The sequence below is a fragment of the Kogia breviceps genome, chromosome 18 (assembly GCF_026419965.1).
Source record: "Kogia breviceps isolate mKogBre1 chromosome 18, mKogBre1 haplotype 1, whole genome shotgun sequence".
NCBI lineage: Eukaryota > Metazoa > Chordata > Mammalia > Artiodactyla > Physeteridae > Kogia > Kogia breviceps.
This window is the reverse complement of record NC_081327.1, coordinates 13,936,200-13,958,345: the sequence shown is the minus strand read 5'-3', so window position 1 is coordinate 13,958,345 and position 22,146 is coordinate 13,936,200. Positions and strand designations below refer to the sequence as shown.

Sequence of the window (22,146 nt, the reverse complement as noted above, 5' to 3'; positions counted from 1 at the left end):
GGTTTGAGATGATGTGTTATAGGTAAACAGAGGCCTTTTAACAAGTTTGATTTTATTCTAAGAATAAAGAGAAATTGTTGAAAGAATTTAAGTATGAATTCCCAACCTTTCATTTCCATCAAAATCATCGTATGGAGAATATTAAATATAGGACTGCTGAGGAATGTAGAATCTGATCCAAGTGGTTTAGGTGGTGTCTAAATCATAGTATTTGTAACAAGCTCCCTTGTGATTCTGATTCATGTTTCAGTTTGAGAACCACTGACTTAAAATATTTACTTAGTCACTAATCTTATTTTCCTGCATGAACTCTCATTTTCCTGGTGTTGCCTTTTCTTTTTTTTTTTAATTATGTAACTGGTTTTAGAATTTCATTGGGTGGAACTTTGGTTGTCTTTTACTTCTACTGTAGAAATTTTACTTATTTTAGAAAAAGAGAACTGCATGTTTGCTCTCTTGTTTTCTTTCAGAGTTGGAGACCAACTATGAGACCAAGAAGTTATCTTCAGAAAACGACATTCATGAAATAAACTTATCCCAGTGGAAAGTAATGGAAAGAATTAAAAACTATGGCCTTAAGAGACTCATTTTAAAAAATGATTGGGAGTCCAAAAGAAAATTTGAAGGACAAGAGGAATATTTCAATCAAGTGAAAATTACATCTCAAAAAGTATCCTCTTACCAAAAACAGTCATCTTTTTCTTCACATCAGAGAATTCATTTTGTCGAGAAACCCTATGAATGTAAGGAATGTGGGAAGGCCTTTAGAGTACGCCAACAACTTACCTTTCATCACAGAATTCATACTGGTGAGAAACCTTATGAATGTAAGGAGTGTGGGATGGCCTTTAGACAGACTGCACATCTTACTCGACATCAGAGACTTCATTCTGGTGAAAAACTCTATGAATGTAAGGAATGTGGAGAATCTTTCATATGTGGCCCAGACCTTAGAGTACATCAAAAAATTCATATTGGTGAGAAACCCTATGAATGTAAAGAATGTGGGAAAGCCTTCAGAGTTCGGGGACAACTTACTCTCCATCAGAGGATTCATACTGGTGAGAAACCCTATGTATGTACAGAATGTGGGAAGGCCTTTAGACAGTATGCACACCTTACTCGACATCAGAAGCTTAATATTGCTGACAAACTCTATGAATGTAAAGAATGTGGAAAGGCCTTTTTGTGTGGCTCTGGCCTTAGGGTACATCACAAACTTCATACTGGTGAGAAACCCTATGAATGTAAAGAATGTGGGAAGGCCTTTAGAGTACGACAGCAACTGACACTCCACCAGCGAATTCATACTGGTGAGAAACCGTATGAATGTAAAGAATGTGGAAAGACTTTTAGTCGTGGTTATCATCTTATTCTACATCACAGAATTCATACTGGTGAGAAACCTTATGAATGTAAGGAATGCTGGAAAGCCTTTAGTCGTTACTCACAACTTATTTCACACCAGAGTATTCATATTGGTGTAAAACCCTATGACTGTAAGGAATGCGGGAAGGCCTTTAGACTACTCTCACAACTTACACAACATCAGAGTATTCATATTGGTGAGAAACCCTATAAATGTAAGGAATGCGGGAAGGCCTTTAGATTGCGCCAAAAACTTACTCTACATCAGAGCATTCATACTGGTGAAAAACCCTTTGAATGTAAGGAATGTAGGAAGGCCTTTAGGCTTAATTCATCTCTTATTCAGCATCTGAGAATTCATTCTGGTGAGAAACCCTATGAATGTAAGGAATGTAAGAAGGCCTTTAGACAACATTCACACCTTACCCATCATCTAAAAATTCATAATGTAAAAATATAAGAAAGCCTTTTTAGTCTATGAATGTAGTAATTAGTTCCTTTTGCTTCCTCCATGCACCTGACTTGGCATAACGGGGTTTATATCATTAAAAGAATGTGTTAATTTAATATATTCCACCATCACTCAGACCTGAGAATCTTTACGTTCATTCTAGAAACTAATCCTATTAATATACCAAATGTAGGAAAGACACTTATCATCATTTGTAGCCCATCACTTTCCTACCTGTGTTGTATTGAACAGAATGTTTAACTGCTTGATGCTATAATTTCTTCATTTATAAAATTATAATACTGTGGCAGAATAAAGATTACTGCAGATTCTTTGGTACTCCACCCATCAAGATGTGGAATCCACATCCTTTCCCTTTGAATCTGGGCAGACTGTGACTACTTTGACCAGTAGAATAGCAGAAGTACTACTGTGCTAGTTTCTGGACCCAGACTTTACTGGTAGATTTTGCCTCATCTCTTGGAATACTCTCTCAAGTTCAGACCTGAACTGTTACGTTAAAAAGTCTGGCTACTCTGCTGAAGAGACCACATGGAAAGGCCCTGAGACTACATAGAGAAGGAGAGGCACTCTGCTGTGCCCAGTCTTCCAGATTGTCCATGAAAACACCAGACATTTGAGTGAAATAGTTTTGGATCCTCCGAACCAGCCATCAGCTCAATGCCAGTGAATAACTTCAGTTGATGCCATGTAGAACAGAAAAATCTACCAACTGAGCCCCTGCCCAAATTCCTGACCCACAAAATCATGAGATATAATTAAATGGTTGTTGTTTTAAGCTACTAACTATTGTTTTACTATTATCATCATTAATATTACTTTCTTGAAAATCCATATGAAAGACTATGGGCACAGTGAATATAGAAATGCCTTCCACCAACACTCATCCATTATTGAATGTCAGATAACTTATTCTTGTTAAAATAGTGAAAGTGAGAAATCCTTTTTCAGTTTTTTCATAAAAAAGAAGATATTCTACAATCTATATTCTCTGGCCTCTATAAATTTGATTTAAAATTAACAGAGGATGGATGGACCTAGAGATTGTCATACTAAGTGAAGTAAGTCAGGCAGAGTAAGGCAAATATTGTATCACTTGTATGTGGAAACTAAAAGTAGTACAAATGAACTTATATACAAAACAGAAACAGACTCACAGACATAGAAAACAAACATGGTTATCAAAGGGGAAGTGGGGGGATAAATTAAATTAGGAGTATGGTATTAACAGATAACATACTACCATATATAACAGATAAACAATAAGGATTTACTGTATAGCATTGGGTACTATATTCAATATCTTGTAATAACCTATAATGGAAAATAATTTTTTTAAAGAATATATGTATATATATTCACTGTATGTATGAATATATATATATACACACCATATGTATGTATATACATATACATGTGTATATGTAACCAAATAACTGTGCTGTACACCTAAAACTAACATAATGTTGTAAATCAACTATACTTCAATTAAATACATAAAATTAACAAAGAATAAGATAAAAAGAAACTATTTAGAAATTTAAAATCACCTATATTATAAGTCCAGCATCAATTTTTTAAAATCCATTGTAGCCTTTTAAAAAAGTGCTCAAATTGTCCTCCATTTGGCCAGTGGGAATCCCCTCAATTTGGATCCTATGTCCTTTTGTCATGATTACTGTAGCCTGTGATAGCTTTTTTTTTTCCTAACAAGATGCATTGGTCAGCTACAGAGCACATTAGGGCATTTATTAATAAATAAAGGGGGAAAATGGAGCATTTATCCTGCCTTTCCTTTATGAACTATATTTCAAGACAACCAGAAGTTGGTGAAGGAAAGTTCTTTATTATTAGAGAATTCTAGCTAATAAAGGTCAAAGGAATGATAGAATCCAAAAAGTCACACTTTTTATTTATGAAATAATGGATCTTGATGGTATCAGTGGATGTGAAAACCATTAGGTGAGAGATTATTTGAAGATTTTATAGGACAGAGCAGAATGACCACCCGCTTACCTATAGTAACATCTCTAAATTAAATCAGCAAGGCTGTGTGCTTCTTGATGTAATGCAATGGATGTATACTACCTGTGGAGTATTCTTGTCCAAAATATTGATTCAGAAGTGTAATTTAGTCTCCGAACCCACCAGTGTACAGGAAACTTGGGAAATAAATGTACAAATTCATGACACAAAGAAGCAAACAGCCAAATCCAGAATGTGGGAAATTCCACAAAATAAAAGGCCTAGTTTCTTAACCAATACATGTTAAGAGAATAAAAACAGAATTTTAAAAATTAAAAGAGACTTGAGACATATTAATTAAATACAATGAATGGAATGTATTGAGATGCTTGTGTTAAAATGTACCCAGGATTTGCTTTAATCAGGTATGGTAAGTCACGAAGACATGGAAATGATTATCATGAAGGAAGACGCTTATACACGGAGATTTCTGCAAACACGAGGAACCGAGTATACATAGGAGAACATGGAAGGAGCACCTAGTCCTGTTAGGAGGCAGAAGGCGGAACAGGGCATAGCATGACTCACAACCTTTACTGGAGTTTTCCCAGGAAGGAATGGGTGACGTGATGCCAGGTAGGTACACTGAGCAAGTTTAAGACTGGGTAGATTGAATAATTTTGTGGACTCTGAGCTCCAGTGCCCTGGGGTGATTTAGGGTAGGAGGCATATTGGCTTGGCGTATGAGAGTTTGATAAGATGTTTGATAAAGGGGTGTGGACTTTGGATTGGTTGGTTTGTATATCAATGGCATGCTTGCAGGAGGGTCGTTTGTCAAGGAATTTGCTAGCCCTAGAAGCGGTAGTCTCTCCAAGATCAAGTCCCCAAATGCCAGAGCATCAAGAATACAGAAAATAAGAAAATACAGGCAATACAATCCTGATTTGGACAAATTTTAAAAAGACAACTTTTTACATTATTGTGAAAAACTAAACCTAGAGTGGGTATTAAATTATATTAAATAATTATTCATTTATTAAGCATGATGATGTCATGGGAGTGGGTGTGTGTATGTGTGTATAAATCCGTATGCATTAGAGAGCCATACTGAAGTATTCAAGGATGAAATTATATGTGTGATTTGCTTTATAATACTAAAGAAAAAATGGGAAGGATAGATGAAACAAGATCAGAAAAATGCTGTAAATTGTTGAAGCCGGGTAATGGGTACATAGGGTTCACTGTGCTATTCTTACTACCTTTGCATATATTTGAAAACTTCCATAATAAAGTTTTTGTTTCAGTAGAAAATCTGAAATTTTAGACCACTTAGTGATAAATGATAATTTGATCCCTACAGATAAAAATTTGTGGGAAGGGCTTCCCTGGTGGCACAGTGGTTGAGAGTCCACCTGCCAGTGCAGGGGACACGGCTTCGTGCCCTCTGGAGCCTGTGCTCCCCAACAGGAGAGGCCACAACAGTGAGAGGCCCATGTACCGCAAAAAAAAATAAAAAATTGTGGGAAGGGCTTCCCTGGTGGTGCAGTGGTTAAGAATCCACCTGCCAATGCAGGGGACTCGGGTTCGAGCCCTGGTCCAGGAATATCCCACATGCCGCAGAGCAACTAAGCCCATGCACCACAGCTACTGAGCCTGTGCTCCAGAGCCCATGAGCCACAACTTCTGAAGCCCAGGCGCCTAGACCCCGTGCTCTGCAACAAGAGAAGCCACCGCAATGAGAAGCCCCCACTCACCGCAACTAGAGAAAGCCCGCGCACAGCAACAGACCCAACGCAGCCAAAAATAAATAATTTAAATAAATTAATTTTAAAAAATCTATGGGAAGCCACCAAAGCTCTACTTTGTAGGAAATTAACAACCTTAATGCATTTAGAAAACCTGGATTGAGCAATTAGTTCACGATCCTGTTACCACACATACCGTGCATGTCACATAGCAGTCAGTTGACAAAAGTGTTGAGGAAAAAAAGCATTAACTTAAGCCAGAAAACGTGTTTTTTACACGGGCTCTCAGCAGTGGAAGTGCGGAGTCCTAACCACTGGACTGCCAGGGAATTCCCAGAAAACATTTATTTATTTATTTATTTTATTTTTGGCTGCATTGAGTCTTGTTGCTGCGCGCGGGTGTTTTCTAGTTGCAGCGACCGGGGCCCACTCTTCGTTGTGGTACACGGGTCTCTCATTGCGGTGGCTTCTCTTGTTGTGGAGCATGGACTCTAGGCGCGTAGGCTTCAGTAGTTGTGGCTCGCTGGCTCTAGAGTGCAGACTCAGTAGTTGTGGCACACGGGCTTCGTTGCTCCCTGGCATGTGGGATCTTCCCGGACCAGGTCTCAAACCCCTGTTCCCTGCATTGGCAGGCGGATTCTTAACCTCTGTGCCACCAGGGAAGCCCCCCCCTTTTTTAAATTAAGGTAAATAGCAGGAAGTAATTCATACAATAAAAGTAAGAGTACAATTTTTAAAAAGTAGAAGAGGGACTTCCCTGGGGGTGCCGTGGTTACGAATCCACCTGCCAGTGCAGGGGACACGGTTGCAAGCCCTGGTTTGGGAAGATCCCACATGCTGCGGAGCAACTAAGCCCAACTACTTAGTCACAACTACTGAGCCTACCTAGAGCCTGTGCTCCGCAACAAGAGAAGCCACTGCAATGAGAAGCCCGTGCACTGCAATGAAGAGTGGCCCCTGCTCACTGCAACTAGAGAAAGCCCACATGCAGCAACGAAGACCCAATGTCGCCAAAAATAAATAAATAAATAATTTTTTTAAAAGTAAAAGAATAGTTAATAAAGTAGTAGATTTTACCCAAGAATATGCTCTTTGAAAAGACCATTAATATAGAATCAGCAGTTATTATTGAGGCACAAAAGATGATTCAATTACAGCTTTATGTATGGGAATGGTGAAATAGGTACATATGTCAAAGAGATTTTAAAGTTTTAAAATTTATATGTGTTACTATATACATATATTTCAGTATGTATAAAAATATAGAGAATGAGCTATCTAGAGAAACCGAAATGATCAAAGTTGACTCAAGAGACTATAGAAAGCCTGAACAATCTATAGATTTTATATTTTATTTTATATTTGAAACAATTTATAGATTTTATAATTTATAGTTTTATAATGTATGAGATCTGTAAACAAAGGATATTTAAATGGAGTTATGTTCTTGTTTTTTTAAAAACTAGAATTGATAGTTTTTCAGGCAATAAAGTTTTAAAGAATAGATAACCTCTAACAAAATTTTGTAGGATCATTCTATAAGGCAGATAACCGAATAATAAAATTTTAGACGAGGGTAATCCCTAAAGAGCAAAATCTAGACCAGTATCATTTAAGATACATGCAGACATTCCAAATAAAGTTCAGTAAATTGAACTCAGTAGTCTAATAAAACAGTTATAAAACATTAAATGATTAACCAGGAATACCAGGGCCTGACCTTTTGTGATTTAGTTAGGCATTTAGGTTTTCTAACTTGAGCAGTGTAACAGTGTTGGGAAAAATGATGTGATCCTGCCCCAATAATTTCTTTCGATTGTTTCTCTTCTTTTTCTCATTTATTTTAGCTTCATCAATTTTATAAAAGGAATGAAAAATTATTTGAAAAATAGGCATTCAATACTTAAAAGTTATTACCTTCTACAAAAGAAAAACAAGTATTGCCACAGCACTTTATTTTCGACCAAATGAATGTCACTGTCATACACTGACTTGTACCTCTAAGTCCATTTTGCTCAGAGTGGGCAGATTGGGCAGATGTCATTGAATAATCAGTCACCATCTAGAATAATAAATCTCTTCCACTCATGATTTCAAATTGCTTTTGATTTGTGGACATTACACAGTGTTTACACAAAAATGTAACATACACAATGAGCATTTTAAGGGCTATTATGTGTTTCTTCTCCCTGGTAACATTTTCTTGTTAACTGAAGTATTTTGGGGATAGTATATTAACTCAAAATTTCTTAAAGTATGTTCCACAAAACCCCAGTACATAATGGTTCTTGAAGAAAATGATTTTGTGGTCAAACAAGCATGCAAGCTCTATATTCTATATTTCTTGGGAGAAAAAAATCACATTAAGTGCCTATCAAAAGACTATCAAAAATGTTTCATTTTATCTAACTCAATATCTCATACTTCACTATAGAGCTCCCATTCCCAATACCTATTGTAGGTGTAATTCCACTTTGGCAGATGTTGCCCTAACCAAAAGGAGAGGCTTCAAGGATGGAAATGTCAGCATTGTGGCAGGTGTATGGTTATCTAGCAAGGCAAGCAACTCAGCATGCTGTCCAACCAGCTGCTTGCTTTTTTTTGGATTTAACATTGTTCTTTTCAGTAGAATAGAAAACCCCTAGTCCTTTTCTTTATGTAAATACACCATATGTATTGAGGGCTTTTATTGGTCAATATTTAGGTTATATATAATTTCTCACTGAAAAATAGCTTGTTGAATATCTGAGTTTCTTGCTATACATAACAAGGGTTTCTCTGAGGTATTTATCAAAAGGTGAGATTGGTAAAGTCAGAGGTTATGTTCATGTTCAACCTCACTAGATATTGCCGTAGAAGAGGAGAACATCCTAATGGTACCAATTTACAACCCCTTCAACCGGCGAAATATTATTTCCTTATATCCCCACTTCTGGTATGTGCTTTAATATTTTCCTGGTAATAATGAGTTGAGCATCTTTTCACATATGTTTATTGCTAAATACTATAGCTTGCCAATTCATATGTATTGCCCATGTTCCTTTTTTAAAAAACATTCATATAAAAATAGTGGGATTCATGGGCTTCCCTGGTGGCGCAGTGGTTGAGAGTCCGCCTGCCGATGCAGGGGACACGGGTTCGTGCCCCGGTCCGGGAAGATCCCACATGCCGCGGAGCGGCTGGGCCCGTGAGCCATGGCCGCTGAGCCTGCGCGTCCGGAGCCTGTGCTCCACAACGGGAGAGGCCACAACAGTGAGAGGCCCGCGTATCGCAAAAAAAATAAAATTAAATAAAATTAAAAATAGTGGGATTCTTAAAAATAACATTCTAGATAGTAATCCTTTACCTAGTATTATGATGGACTCACCTTCTCTCAGACTGTGGCTTATTTGTTTTTATTGTGATATTGTAATATTAAAATTTTAAATATGGATACAATCATCGCTTTCATTATTACCCAATAATCTTTAAAATTCATTTTTTACTAGACTCTTGATTTTTTAGGCAATCAGTTATGTCAACTACAAATAGATATGATTTGGGCCTCCCGGGTGGCTCAGTGGTTGAGTGTCCGCCTGCTGATGCAGGGGACACAGATTCGTGCCCTGGTCCGGGAGGATCCCACATGCCGCGGAGCAGCTGGGCCCGTGAGCCATGGCCTCTGAGCCTGCGCGTCTGGAGCCTGTGCTCTGCAACAGGAGAGGCCACAACAGTGAGAGGCCCGCGTATAGCAAAAAAAAAAAGATATGATTTTTTTCCTGAATATTTATAGTGATTATTTTATTATTCTTACTCTAACAGAAATAATTTCCAGAACAATATTTAGGATTAGTGGTGATAGCGGGCATCTAGTTGGTTTTCCCAACTTAATGGAAATCACTTAGTGTAATGTTTGCTCTATGTTTGAGGTAAAAAGACCTTGTGGGGTTCACTTGTTTCCTTCAGTCCCTATTTAACTTTTTTTTAAAGTAAAAATGCCTGCTGAATATTGTCAGATGCCTTTTTAGCACACTTATATATTTTCCTTCTTGAATTTGTTAATGTGATAAGGTGTACTTTGGTCATTAAGGCAACATGATACTGATGCAAAACGAACAAGTAGACCAATAGAACAAAATAAAGAGCCCTGAAACAGACCTACATACATGTGGTCATCTGATTTATGACAAAGGTTCCTCTGCAGTGTGGTTGCAGAGGAAGTGCTCTTCTTTTCAATAAGTAGCACTGGATCAATTGCATATCCATATCGAGAAAAAATTAACCTTGGCTCTTATCTTACACTTCACACAAACTAATTCCATATGTGTTAATGATGTAATTGTAGAAGATACGACAAAGGCTTTAGAAGAAAACAGAATATTTTCCTAGCCTTGGGATAGCAAAGATTTCTTAAACAGAACACAAAAAGCACTAACCATATAGAGAAAAATAAGTAAATTTTACTATATTAAATTAAAATATCTATTTTCATCGAAAGACACCATTAAAGTGAAAAGGCAAGCCACAAACTAGGAGACTATGTTCACAATACATACATTTGACCAAGAATATATAAAGAACCACTACAAATCAATAAGTGACAGACAACCAAATAAGAAATGGGGGTACTTCCCTGGCGGTCCAGTGGTTAAGACTCCGTGCTTCCATTGCAGGCCGTGCAGCATGGCCAAAAAAAAAAAAATAAGCATTTCCAAAAAATGGATATCCAAATAGCCAATAAAGATATCAGGCTGTGCTCGTGTTCGTTAATTATCAAGAAAATGGAAAAATTAAAACCACAATGTGATATGGCTGTACACCCACCAGAATAGCTAATAAAAAATGCGTGCAAATGCTTGTGTATAATGCATACCTGGAGGGTGCCATGGTGTGCTCTGGCTATTCCAATATGCTAGTAGATATTAAAGACAAGCTCCCCAATCTCCAGGAAAATCTGGGAAGCAGACAACCAGTGAGTACCTAACTAAGAAAACTTCACATATTGATAAGGGTCATGAAGAGAAAAATACTGGGAAGGAGAATTACTGGAGGGGGACAATTCAGTTAATCTTTTCATCTGAAGTGTATACAGTATCTATAGTGGTAGCAATACAGGTTTTATGTAAGTATAGCCAGGTTAACACTGAAAAAGAAAAACTGCAAAGTGGTACTAGTCCGACCAGATAATTAAAAATACTAAAAAGTCCCTATAATCAAAACGATGTGGTACTCATGTATGAACAGACCAGTGGAATAGAACAGAATTCCATAAATAGACCCAAATACATAGGGGATTTTAGTACATAAAGGGACAGGGACGTGACACATTCTATTTTTTATTTTTGTGTTTTTTTTACGTTGGGGATCATATTAATGTTTTACAAATTTTAAAAGTCAATAACAGGGACTTCCCTGGTGGTCCAGTGGTTAAGAATCCATCTCGCAATGCAGAGGACACTGGTTCGATCCCTGATTGGGGAACTAAGATCCCACATGCTGCGGGGCAACTGAACCCGCATGCCACAACTAGAGAGAAGCCCGCGCGCCACAACAAACAGCCCACACGCTGAAGCAAAAGGTCCAGCATGCTGCAACTAAGACCTGAAGCAGCCAATAAATAAATAATTTTTTAAAGACAATAACAACCAAAGGGGAAAGTGGGGAGGGATAAATTAAGAGTATGGATTAACATACAACTATATATAAAACGCATAAACAGCAAGGATTTACTGTATAGCCCAGGGAACTATACTCAATATCTTAAAAAAAAATAAATTTATTTTATTTATTTATTTTTGACTGCGTCGGGTCTTCATTGCTGTGCGCAGGCTTTCTCTAGTTGCAGCGAGCAGGGTCTACTCTTTGTTGTGGTGTGCGGGCTTCTCACTGTGGTGGCTTCTCGTTGTGGAGTACAGGCTCTAGGCGCATGGGCTTCAGTAGTTGTGGCATGCAGGCTCAGTAGTTGTGTCTCACGGGCTTAGTTACTCCAGGGCATGTGGGATCTTCCCAGATCAGGGATCGAACCAGTGTCCCCTGCATTGGCAGGCAGATTCTTAACCACTGCACCACCAGGGAAGTCCCTATGCTCAATATCTTATAATAACCTCTAACGAAAAATAATCTGAAAAAGAGTATATATGTATAACTGAATCCCTTTGCTGTACACTTGAAATTCACACAATATTGTAACTCAACTATAGTTCAATTTTTTAAAAAAATGAATAACAGGAGAGAACCTAAATTGAAATATAAGCAAAAAAAAAAAAGTTTCCTTCACACTAAAGGGGGAAAAAAGACTTAGGCAAGCAACTTTTGAAGACAATTTGACCATATTCCCTCAGGCTAAAAACAGAAGAAGAAAAAAAAAACCCCGTAAACAAGTAATTAACTCTTGTTAGTAGGATTGATTTACACAGTGATATAGATGAATAATCCTGGAAGTATTTCATGTATTCTAGAATCAAGCAAAAAAGTAACTGTACTTGGGAGTAAGTAAATATAATGGGAGCCAAGTTTGTTGTTGCTGGAGAAGGGAGTTGCAATAGGGAGAGCAGGAGGCTAGGATGAACCCTGTGGTGTTGGATTGCAATTGGAGGTATCACTACAAAGTCATGCTTTAAAAAAAATAAATTTAGAAATTCATATAAAGGTGTGTGTATGTATGTCCCCCTAGCAGAGAGGACATAGAAGCAATTACACCGCCGTAGCAATGAGAATATCCAGCACCCAGATCCCAGGAACAAGGGCTCCTTGGAGAAATAGCATAAGACACTGAGCAGAGAAAACACAAGATGAGATTGGAACATTCTGAGGGGGTAGAAAGTAGGGAAGTGCTCAAAAAATGGTTGAAATATGTCAAAAAGTCACAGTATCTCAAGGGGTTCTCACTGGCCAAATCTGGACAATCTGAGCATCAAAACAGGTCATAATAGTAGCAAATTGAGTAAAACCATTGACTAACACAGTGACTAAAAGAAGAATCCATGAAACATGCTTTATAGTAGAATGCCAACTTACTAATGTAGAAGGAATGGCGAAATTAGAAAGTCACCATCAATCAACCATCACAGTAATCATTGATTCTGGTAAGAATCATCAATGTATGCCAAAACGAATGGGTGAAAATTTGATGAGAAACAGAATTTGATACTATTGTAAAGTCTCTCTCCACAAATATTAATTACAAAGGGAAAAGTAGTAACATTACAGTGAAGAAACCTGGCAGACAGCATCTTGACCAGTTATCAAAGTTAACATAACCAGTGTGGCACAAAATGACATCCTGTACCTCCAGAACAGAACGACACCTGTGATATTCCTGCCAAAAGGCATAACCAGAATTTAATCATAAGGAAATCACAGAAAAATGCAAATTGAGCAATGCTCTACAAAATAACTGACCTTTACTCTTCAAAAATGTCAAGGTCAAGAAGGACAAAGCTTGAGGAATTGTTTCAGGTTAAAGGAGACTGAAGAGACATGACAAGTGTAATATATGACTCTGGAACAGAATTTTTTTTTCTGTAAAGGCTTTATTGGAACAAATGTGAATTTGAATAAGGTAAATATTAAAATAAAAGTATATCCATGTAAATTTCATAATTTTGATCATAGTAATTATGGAGATTATGGGAGAGAATGTCTTTGCTTTTAGGATGTATACACTGAAGCATTTAGGGGTAAAGGAGCCTTACGTGGGCAACTGACTTTTCTGAATGAAATTCCAAGTGTTCAGAAAAAAGGATTGTAAAATAAATACAGTAAATGTTAGCATTTACAGAATCTGTGTGAAGGGTATACAGGAATTCTTTGTGCTATTCTTGCAACTTTTCTGTACATTTGATATTATGTCAAAATAAAAAGTTTCATTAACAAAGAAAGCAGGTTTGCATTCTGCCTCCTCCATTAATTGCTCTGTGATGTTGAACAGGTCGCTTCACCTCTCCGTGTTTCTGTGTCTGTTACATGAGGATCGAAATAGTACTCACGTGATGGGATTGTTATGAAAAATAATTAATGCATGTAACATTCTTAAAAATAGGCCTGGTAAAAGAAAGAGCACTTATAAATTTTAGCTTTTATAATTTTTACTTGAAAATTTGTCTTTTTTCACCTCCAAAAATTTTTCTCTGTTTTCCTTTTTGCTTTTTTTCTTAAAATTCCCTTTTCTTCTTTATTATTGGTTTCTCCTCATAGAATTCCTATTAGACAGGCATTAGAATTTCTGGCATTGCCTTTCACGTGTCATTTTCTCTCATGTTTTCCACTTTTATCCTTTTGTACAGAATTTTGGGAGAAACTCTGATCATGATTTTTCTATTCTTATAGTTACTCTTCCACATATCTCCAATTCTACTATTCAGCCAAGCTGTTGAGTTATTTACTTCATGTGTTTAATCTCCAAGAAAATAGATTGGTTTTAGAAAAGCCTAATCTGGGTTTATGCATACTCTTTTTTTTTTTTTTTTTTGCGGTACGCGGGCCTCTCACTGTCGTGGCCTCTCCCGTTGTGGAGCACAGGCTCCGGACGCGCAGGCTCAGCGGCCATGGCTCACGGGTCCAGCCGCTCCGCGCGCTCTGCGGCATGTGGGATCTTCCCGGACCGGGGCACGAACCCGCATCTCCTGCATCAGCAGGTGGATTCTCAACCACTGTGCCACCAGGGAAGCCCTGCATACTCTTTCTTTTCTGGTTTTTCAGAAGGTAAGGAGTGAGGTGGGGGGTGGTGGGGGTGGGGCAAGGCAGAGGCCTAATTGAGTTTTTAAAGTTCTGTTCTAAATTCTTGAGGTCCAGCCACTTTTTTGCCATTGGGATCCTTAGAACACTCTAGTATAGTTATATAAATCTCACTTTTCACTGTTACTCCTTAATTTAAAACGTCTAATGCAAGTTTCCTGCACCCGTTGTCTTGTTCTATAGTCTCATACTTTATTTATTTTTAATATTTATTTATTTATTTATTTATGGGCTGCGTGAGGTCTTAGTTGTGGCACTCAGGAATCTTTTGTTGCTGTGCGCAGGCTCCAGAGCACATGGGCTCAGTACCTGTGGTGCACGGGCTCTCTAGCTGTGGCTCGCATGCTCAGTAGTTGCAGCGTGCGAGCTTAGTTGCCTTGCAGCATGTGGGATCTTAATTCCCCAAGCAGGGATCGAACCGGCATCCCCTGCATTGCAAGGCGGATTCTTAACCACTGGACCACCAGGGAAGTCCTACTTTATTTTAAATAAGCTTTTTCTTTTAGAATGGTTTTAGATTTACAGAAAAGTTGCAAAAATAGTTCAGAGTTCCCGAATAATGATAAAGTTGTCTTTTGTTGTGTTAAGGAGGTGACTTTTGGAAAGCACCTAAGGATGAGATCTGGTAGCCAGTGGAGCCAGCCGTGTGATTAGAAGTTGAAACTTTCAGTCCCCCTTTTCCTCTCCTTCACTACCATCCCACCTCTGGGGAGGGGAGAGGAGCTGGAGATAGAGTTCAATCATGCCTATATAACGAAGCCTCCATAAAAACCCAGAAGGAGGGAGTTCAGAAAGCTTCTAGGTTCGGCAACCAGAATGCTTCCATGTGCCACTGTGCCAGGCCCCAAACTCCATGAGAACAGATGCTCCTTTGGGATGTTCCCCTCCGTATCTCTTCATTTGGCTGTTCATTCATATCCTTTAATATCCTTCCTAATAAATCGGTAATCTAGTAAGTAAATGGGTTTCCTTAGGTCTATGAGCCATTCTAGCAAATTAATCAAACCTGAAGAAGGGGTTGTGAGAACATAACCAATTGGTCAGAAACAGGTAACAACCTAGCTTCCAATTGGTCAGAAGCACAGGTAACAATCTGGGCTTGCAGCTGGCATCTGAAGTGGTGAGAAGTGGGCAGTGTTATAGGACTGAGCCCTCAGCCTGGGGAATCTGATGCTATCTCTGGGAAAATGGTGTCAGAATTGGGTCGAATTGTAGGACATCCAGCTGGTGTCCAAAAATTGCTTGGTGGCACACATTGTAATTGGTGACTAGAACCCTCTTACTTCCCCACCTTGGGTGGTCTGGAACTTCCCACTCCAAGACTGAGGAACCTGGCTTTCATTGTCTTTCATCCGTTTATTTTTTTGTTTACATGTAGTGGTTTCAGAATTGTTTACCCATACACCGTTTATGTACACTTGTCTTTAGACTTACAGTTTCTACTCATTCCTAAAGTTATTTAAGTCAGCTTCCCCCCGCATTCTTCAATGAGGTTTATCATACATTTTTAATACAACTGGATTCAATTGGATTGAATTGGATTTTTTGTCATTGTGTGAATTTCATCCTGGGATCCCTCAGGATCAGCTTTCTAATTGATTTTTTTATGAGTAAACATTAAGGTTCACTATTTGTGCTGTGATGTTCTATGGATTTGGACAAATGCATAGTGTTTTATATCCACTACCACAGTAACATACAGAATAGTTTCACCACTCTAAAAAATTCCCTGTGCTTCACATGTTCAAATCTTCCAAATCCTTAAACCTCTGGCAATCAGTGAACTGTTTAATGTCTTAATAGTTTGCCTTTTTCAGAATGTCATATAAAATGTATGTATGTAGCCTTTTCAGACTAGTACCCTTATAAGAAGACAGGAGAGCTTGCTTAAGCTCTTTCTTCTTTCTGCCATGTGAAGATGAAACAAGAAGATAACCATCTGCAAACCAGGAAGCAAGCCCTCACTAGACACTAAATCTGCCTATGCCTTGATCTTGATCTGCTGGCTAGCCTCCAGAACTGTGAGAAATAAGTGTTTGTTGTTTTAGCCACCCAGTCTATCCTAATTTGGTTTTGGTTTTTGTTTATTATTTTATACGGAGCAGCTGTTTTATTTATTTATTTTAAGAATTTTTTAAAAAATTAATTAATTTATTTTTGGCTGCATTGGGTCTTCATTGCTGTGCATGGGATTTCTCTAGTTGTGGCGAGCAGGGGCTACTTTTCGTTGTGGTGCATGGGCTTCTGATTGCGGTGGCTTCTCTTGTTGCAGAGCACGGGCTCTAGGCACGTGGGCTTCAGTAGTTGTGGCACATGGGCTCAGTAGTTGTGGTTCGTGGGCTCTAGAGCGCAGGCTCAGTAGTTGTGGCGCACGGGCTTAGTTGCTCCACGTCATGTGGGATCTTCCCGGCCCAGGGCTCGAACCCGTGTCCTCTGCATTGGCAGGCAGAGTCTTAACCACTGTGCCACCAGGAAAGCCCCTTATTTTTAAAAAAATATTTAATTAATTTATTTGGCTGCGCAGGGTCTTAGTTGCAGCACGTGATATCTTTGTTGCCGCTTGCAGGATCTTCATTGTGGCATGTGGGATGTTTAGTTGTGGTGTGGCATGCAAACTCTTAGTTGTGGCATGTGGGATCTAGTTCCCTAACCAAGGATTGTACCCGGGCCCCCTGCATTGGGAGAGTGGAGTCTTAGCCACTGGACCACCAGGGAAGTCCCTATCCTATTTGTTATAGCAGCCCAAACTAAGATAGTAGTGATATCTCGTTGTTTTAATTTGCAATTCCCTAATGACAAATGATGTTGAGAATATTTTCATATGCTTATTTGCCACCTGTGTATCTTCTTTGGTGAGGTATATGCTCAAAGCTTTTGCCCATTTTTCAAATGGATTATTTTCTTATTGTTGAGTTTTAAGATTTTAAAAATATATTATGGATACAAATCTTTTATTAGATATGTATTTGCAAATATTTTCTTCCAGTCTATGGCTTGTCTTTTCATTCTCTTGGTGTCTTTCACACAACAAATGTTTTTGATTTTTAATAAGGTCTAACTTATTGATCTTTTCTTTCATGGCTCATGCTTTTGTTGTTGTACCTAAAAATTCATCAACCATCCCAAGGTCACACAGATTTTCTCTTATTTTTTTTCCAAAAGTTTTATAGTTTTGTGTTATATATTTAGGGCTATGATCCATTTTGAGTATCAAGGTTTTGTGTTATTTTGCTTTTTGTTCTTTTTGCATATGGGAATCCAGTTGTTTTGCACCATTTGTTGAAAAGATTATCCTTTCTCCATTGAATTTCCTTTGCTCCTTTGTCAAAGATTAGTTGACTATATTTGTGTGGCTCTATTGCTGGGCTCTCTCCTTGGTACCACTGATATTTTATCTATTCTTTTACTGATACCATGCTGTTTTAATTGCTGTTACATTATAGAAAGTCTTGAAATCAGTAATATGAGTTCTCCAAACATTATCTTTTTATATAACTCCATACTTTTGGTTGGAACATATATTTCTTGAAAAAAATCATACTTGTGCTTTAAGATTCCGTTCAAACATAAGGTCTGGAAACCATTTACCCATCATTTGAATTCTCATTGCATCCTGTACTTGATTATTGCAGTTATATGAATATAATCTCCTTCTATAATTTTTATGCCCAGAATCTACCAGTGTTATCAAAATCGATAGTCAAGGAATATCTACTGTTCTCAATAGAACAAACTGATATCTGAATTGTGTATGTAAACATTCTCACCCAATAATTGGCTATGCTATATACTCAAATCTTAAAAGGACATTTTTATACCCTAGTGTCTCCATGTGTTCATTTTTCATATGTTTAAGCACTTGATATTTGCCAGGAACTAGGTGAGATGCTGCTGATGAAATGGTGAATAAGAGTCCTGATCACGCCAGTCTTGTCAGATCAATTTTATACTTAACATATTGTGTTTAAATGGTCATTTTTCAGGGACTTCCCTGGTGGTCCAGCGGTTAAGAATCTGCCTTCCAATGCAGGGTATGTGGGTTCAATCCCTGATCAGTGAACTAAGATCCCACATGCTGCAGGGAAACTAAGCCCATGCACCACAACTACAGAGCCCATGCACTCTGGAGCCTGTGTGCCACAACTAGAGAGCCCACACACCACAACTACTGAGCCTGTGCACCACAACTAGAAAGAAGCCCACACACCACAACGAAGAGCCCTCATGCCACAATGGAAGATCCCACATGCCACAACTAAAACCTGATGCAGGCAAAAATAAAAATGAATAAATAAATAAATATAAAATGGTAATTTTTCAGTTCTTGGCTGTGAGCTCATTGAGGGTAGAAACTGGGCTTTTGTGTGTGATTTTACTTATTGATTAATTAATTAATGTATCTGATGCATAATAATGCTTGGTTGGGATCTCCCTGGCAGTCCAGTGGTTAAGACTGTGCTTCCAATGCACGGGTTCGATCTCTGGTCTAGGAATTAAGTTCCCACGTGCTGCGCCACACAGCATGGCCACAAAAAAAGCCTGGTCTATGTGTATGATAAGTACTTGGTGAATAAATTATGAAGCACTTTCTTTCAGTTAAATGTGACTAATAGAAAGTATTAACATTTTAAAAGTAACACCTAAAGACAGGGTGGTGTCAAAAGCCTAACTGTCTTATTAAAGTAAAAAAAAATGCAGCTATCTTAGATTTTAAAAAATAAAATACAATCTGCAGGACACGGTTTCATTTTTCCACTGAGATGCCTGAAACTGCAGATTCTTTTTCTTGAATCCAATCAAGTACATCACGAGCACTGTAATAAAAGCAATGTATTCCTAAGTGCTAGATAGGTCAAATGTACTAAAAAATTAATTAACTTACTTAAGGTTGTGAACTAGCAAAGGATGTTGGTTCAGTCTCCAACCAACAATCCTAGTGAACTAGAAATACAAGAGAGGTATGGATTCCAGGAATTTAAAAAAATTTAAAGCCTCCTGACCATGATGGAGTAACTGATATCAAACTAGGTTTCTTGCCAAAAACAATCGTGAAACTACGCAAAATATATAAGGCTATGGTTTTCAAACTTTGGACAATAGGCAGTGCAGGACTATGATCACTGATAGAAGAGAAAAACATGAAGTAAGCCCATGATTGTCTCTGCTTTCTGCCTGGGGCTACTTTCTGGAGTATGGTATGGAGAGGTATAGCTTAAGTAAACTCAGAGTCTCACTGAGCGGAGTAGGCTAAGAATTTGGCCTAAGACTAAGAGTTTGGGTATGCTAAGTGGCTGGAATTAGTGGGGTAGAGTCAAGAGAATAGTTTTCTGCAAAGAAGGAGTCCCAGAACTGTGCATAGGGATCTTCTTACATTTTTAATTAATACTAATCTGTGCATGTACAGGGAGAGACTCCACAAAGCCTAGCAGAGAACAGCTGCTGGGGAGTTATGAGCTGCACAGAGATTCTAGAAGTGCTGGGAAAAAGGAAATTCCAAACATTCAGAGTGGACAGACACTTCTGAACACCCTAGTAGTCAGCTCATACCCTAAAAAGGCCACACATTTAGAGTACAGTTATGCTAGCCCTAAGCAAAGGCTACTCTAGATCTAAGGGAAGAAAGTCTTAAAATAGGCCTTGAAGGGATCAGACTGATCTGCCAGTAAATTAACTGGCTGCTATAAAAAAATCAATAATCTTTACAGAAATATAACAAAATCTGAACTCTCAACAACATAGCATCCACAATGTACAACATACAATCAAAAATGACTACTCATTCAAAAAAGCAGGAAAATGTGATCCATAAGCAGGAAAAAAGCAATCAATGGAAATAGAACTTGAGATTACCCAGGTATTGGAATTAATTAGGAGGTAGTATAAATATGTTTATTGACTTAATGGAAAATATAGTCATAATGAATAAATGGACAGGAACTTCAGCAGAAAAATGGAAAGGATAAAATAGAATTGGGAATGACAGTTTTATAACTGAAGAAACAAACAAAAATTTCACTGAATGAGCATAAGAACAGATGGGGGGTATCAGAAGAAATGGTCAGTAATATCCATGATAGATCAGTAATAATTATCCAATCTTAAGTACAAAAAGGAAAAAGATTGAATAAAGAAAGATATTTATGGAACAATATTAAGTGACCTACTGTACTTGTAAATAGAGTCCTAGAATGAGAGGATTAATAGAATGTGGTAGAAAAAAAACTATGACCAAAATCTCCCAAATCTAATAAATAGAAAATCCTGTAATCAGATAGAAAAAAACAATACATAACATACTGGGAAACAAAAATATGAATAATGCTGACTTAATCAGAAACAATAAAAGCCAAAAGACAATGGAATAACATCTTTAAAGTATTAAAGAAAAAATGTGAATTCAGAATTATATCCCCAGAGAAAAATATCCTTTTAAAATGAAGATAAAATGAAGATATTTTCAGATAAATGAAGATTTAGATCATAACCAGTAGAACTGTAGTATAGAAAACACTAGAGGGAGTCCTTCAGGTTGAAGGGAATTGACATTGGATGAAACAGGAAGGAAAGACCAACAGGTAGGAAAGAAGAGTATCAAAAATGGAAAATATGTGGGTAACTATAAAATTTGTTTTCTTTCCTAAATGTTATTAAAATATATGACTGTTTAAAGCAAAATAATGTAACATGGTACGGTGGGTTTTATAAGGTATGTAGTTGAAATGACAACAGTAGGACAAAGAATAAAAAGTTCAGGGACTTCCCTGGTGGTCCAGTGGTTGACACTCCAAGCTTCCCCTAGTGGGTGTGGGTTCGATCCCTGGTTGGCGAACTAAGATTGGTATGCCCCATAGTGTGGCCAAAAAAAAAAAAAATGAGGAGTTCAAATGAAATGATATTGTTACAGGTTCTTATATTTTACATGAAGTGGTATGATATTAATTCTAGTGTAAACTATATTAAAGATGCATATTTAATCCCTGGGGCAACCTCTAACAAGATGCATAGAGGTATAGCTGAAGAGCCAACAGAATTCAAATATACCAGAAAAAATTAATCAACACCCCCCCCAAAAAAAAGCAGGAAAGGAGTAATAGTTAATTTTTTTTATGTGGCAAATAGAAATCAACAAAATAGTAAACATAAATCACAAATTAATAACTACATCAATATAAATTGATTACATATTTCAGTGAAAAGCCCCAAGACTGCCACACTGGATAAAAAATGTGAAATCCAAACTACATGCTATCTACCAGAAATGTATATTAAATGTAATCACAGATAGGTTTAAGGGAAAAAGGTAGAACAAGATATACTTGTGCACACAGTAAGCACAAGCAAACTAGAGTGACTCTACTAATATTAGATAAAACAGATGTCAAGACAAGAGACACAGAGAAATGTTTCATAATAGAAGGGTCAATTCATTGGGAAGAAACAATCATAAATGTGCGTATACTATAATAACAGCTTCAAAATACATGATGCAAAAACGGAATGAACTAAAGGTAGAAATAGACAAATCCACAATCGTAGTTTTCATGTATCTCCTACTTCATACATATTCTGTTTGAAAAATGAGATTTAAGATTAGCCTAGGGCTTCCCTGGTGGAGCAGTGGTTGAGAATCCGCCTGCCGATGCAGGGGACACGGGTTTGTGCCCCGGTCCGGGAAGATCCCACATGCCGCGGAGCGACTAGGCCCATGCATGAGCCATGGCCGCTGAGCCTGCGCGTCCGGAGCCTGTGCTCCGCAACGGGAGAGGCCACGACAGTGAGAGGCTCGCATACCACACACACACACACACACAAATTAAGATGGGGAGGATGCTGCAGTGTGGTCGCTGGCAGGCTTATCCGGTTTCTTTCCTGAATGAACTC

The 22,146-nt window shown here is 37.9% G+C and overlaps 1 protein-coding gene across 4 annotated transcripts in view; it reads left to right on the top strand.

Moving 5' to 3' along the window:
• ZFP82 (ZFP82 zinc finger protein) overlaps positions 1–2,618 on the top strand; it is a 43,004-nt gene extending 40,386 nt beyond the window's left edge. For all 4 annotated transcript variants that reach the window (XM_067019134.1, XM_067019133.1, XM_059045043.2 and 1 more), the window contains one exon: positions 471–2,618. In XM_067019134.1, the coding sequence (XP_066875235.1) occupies positions 471–1,828 (1,358 nt within the window). In that variant the 3' untranslated portion in view covers positions 1,829–2,618. The remainder of the gene's footprint in view (positions 1–470) is intronic.
• Positions 2,619–22,146: the final 19,528 nt, after the last annotated feature.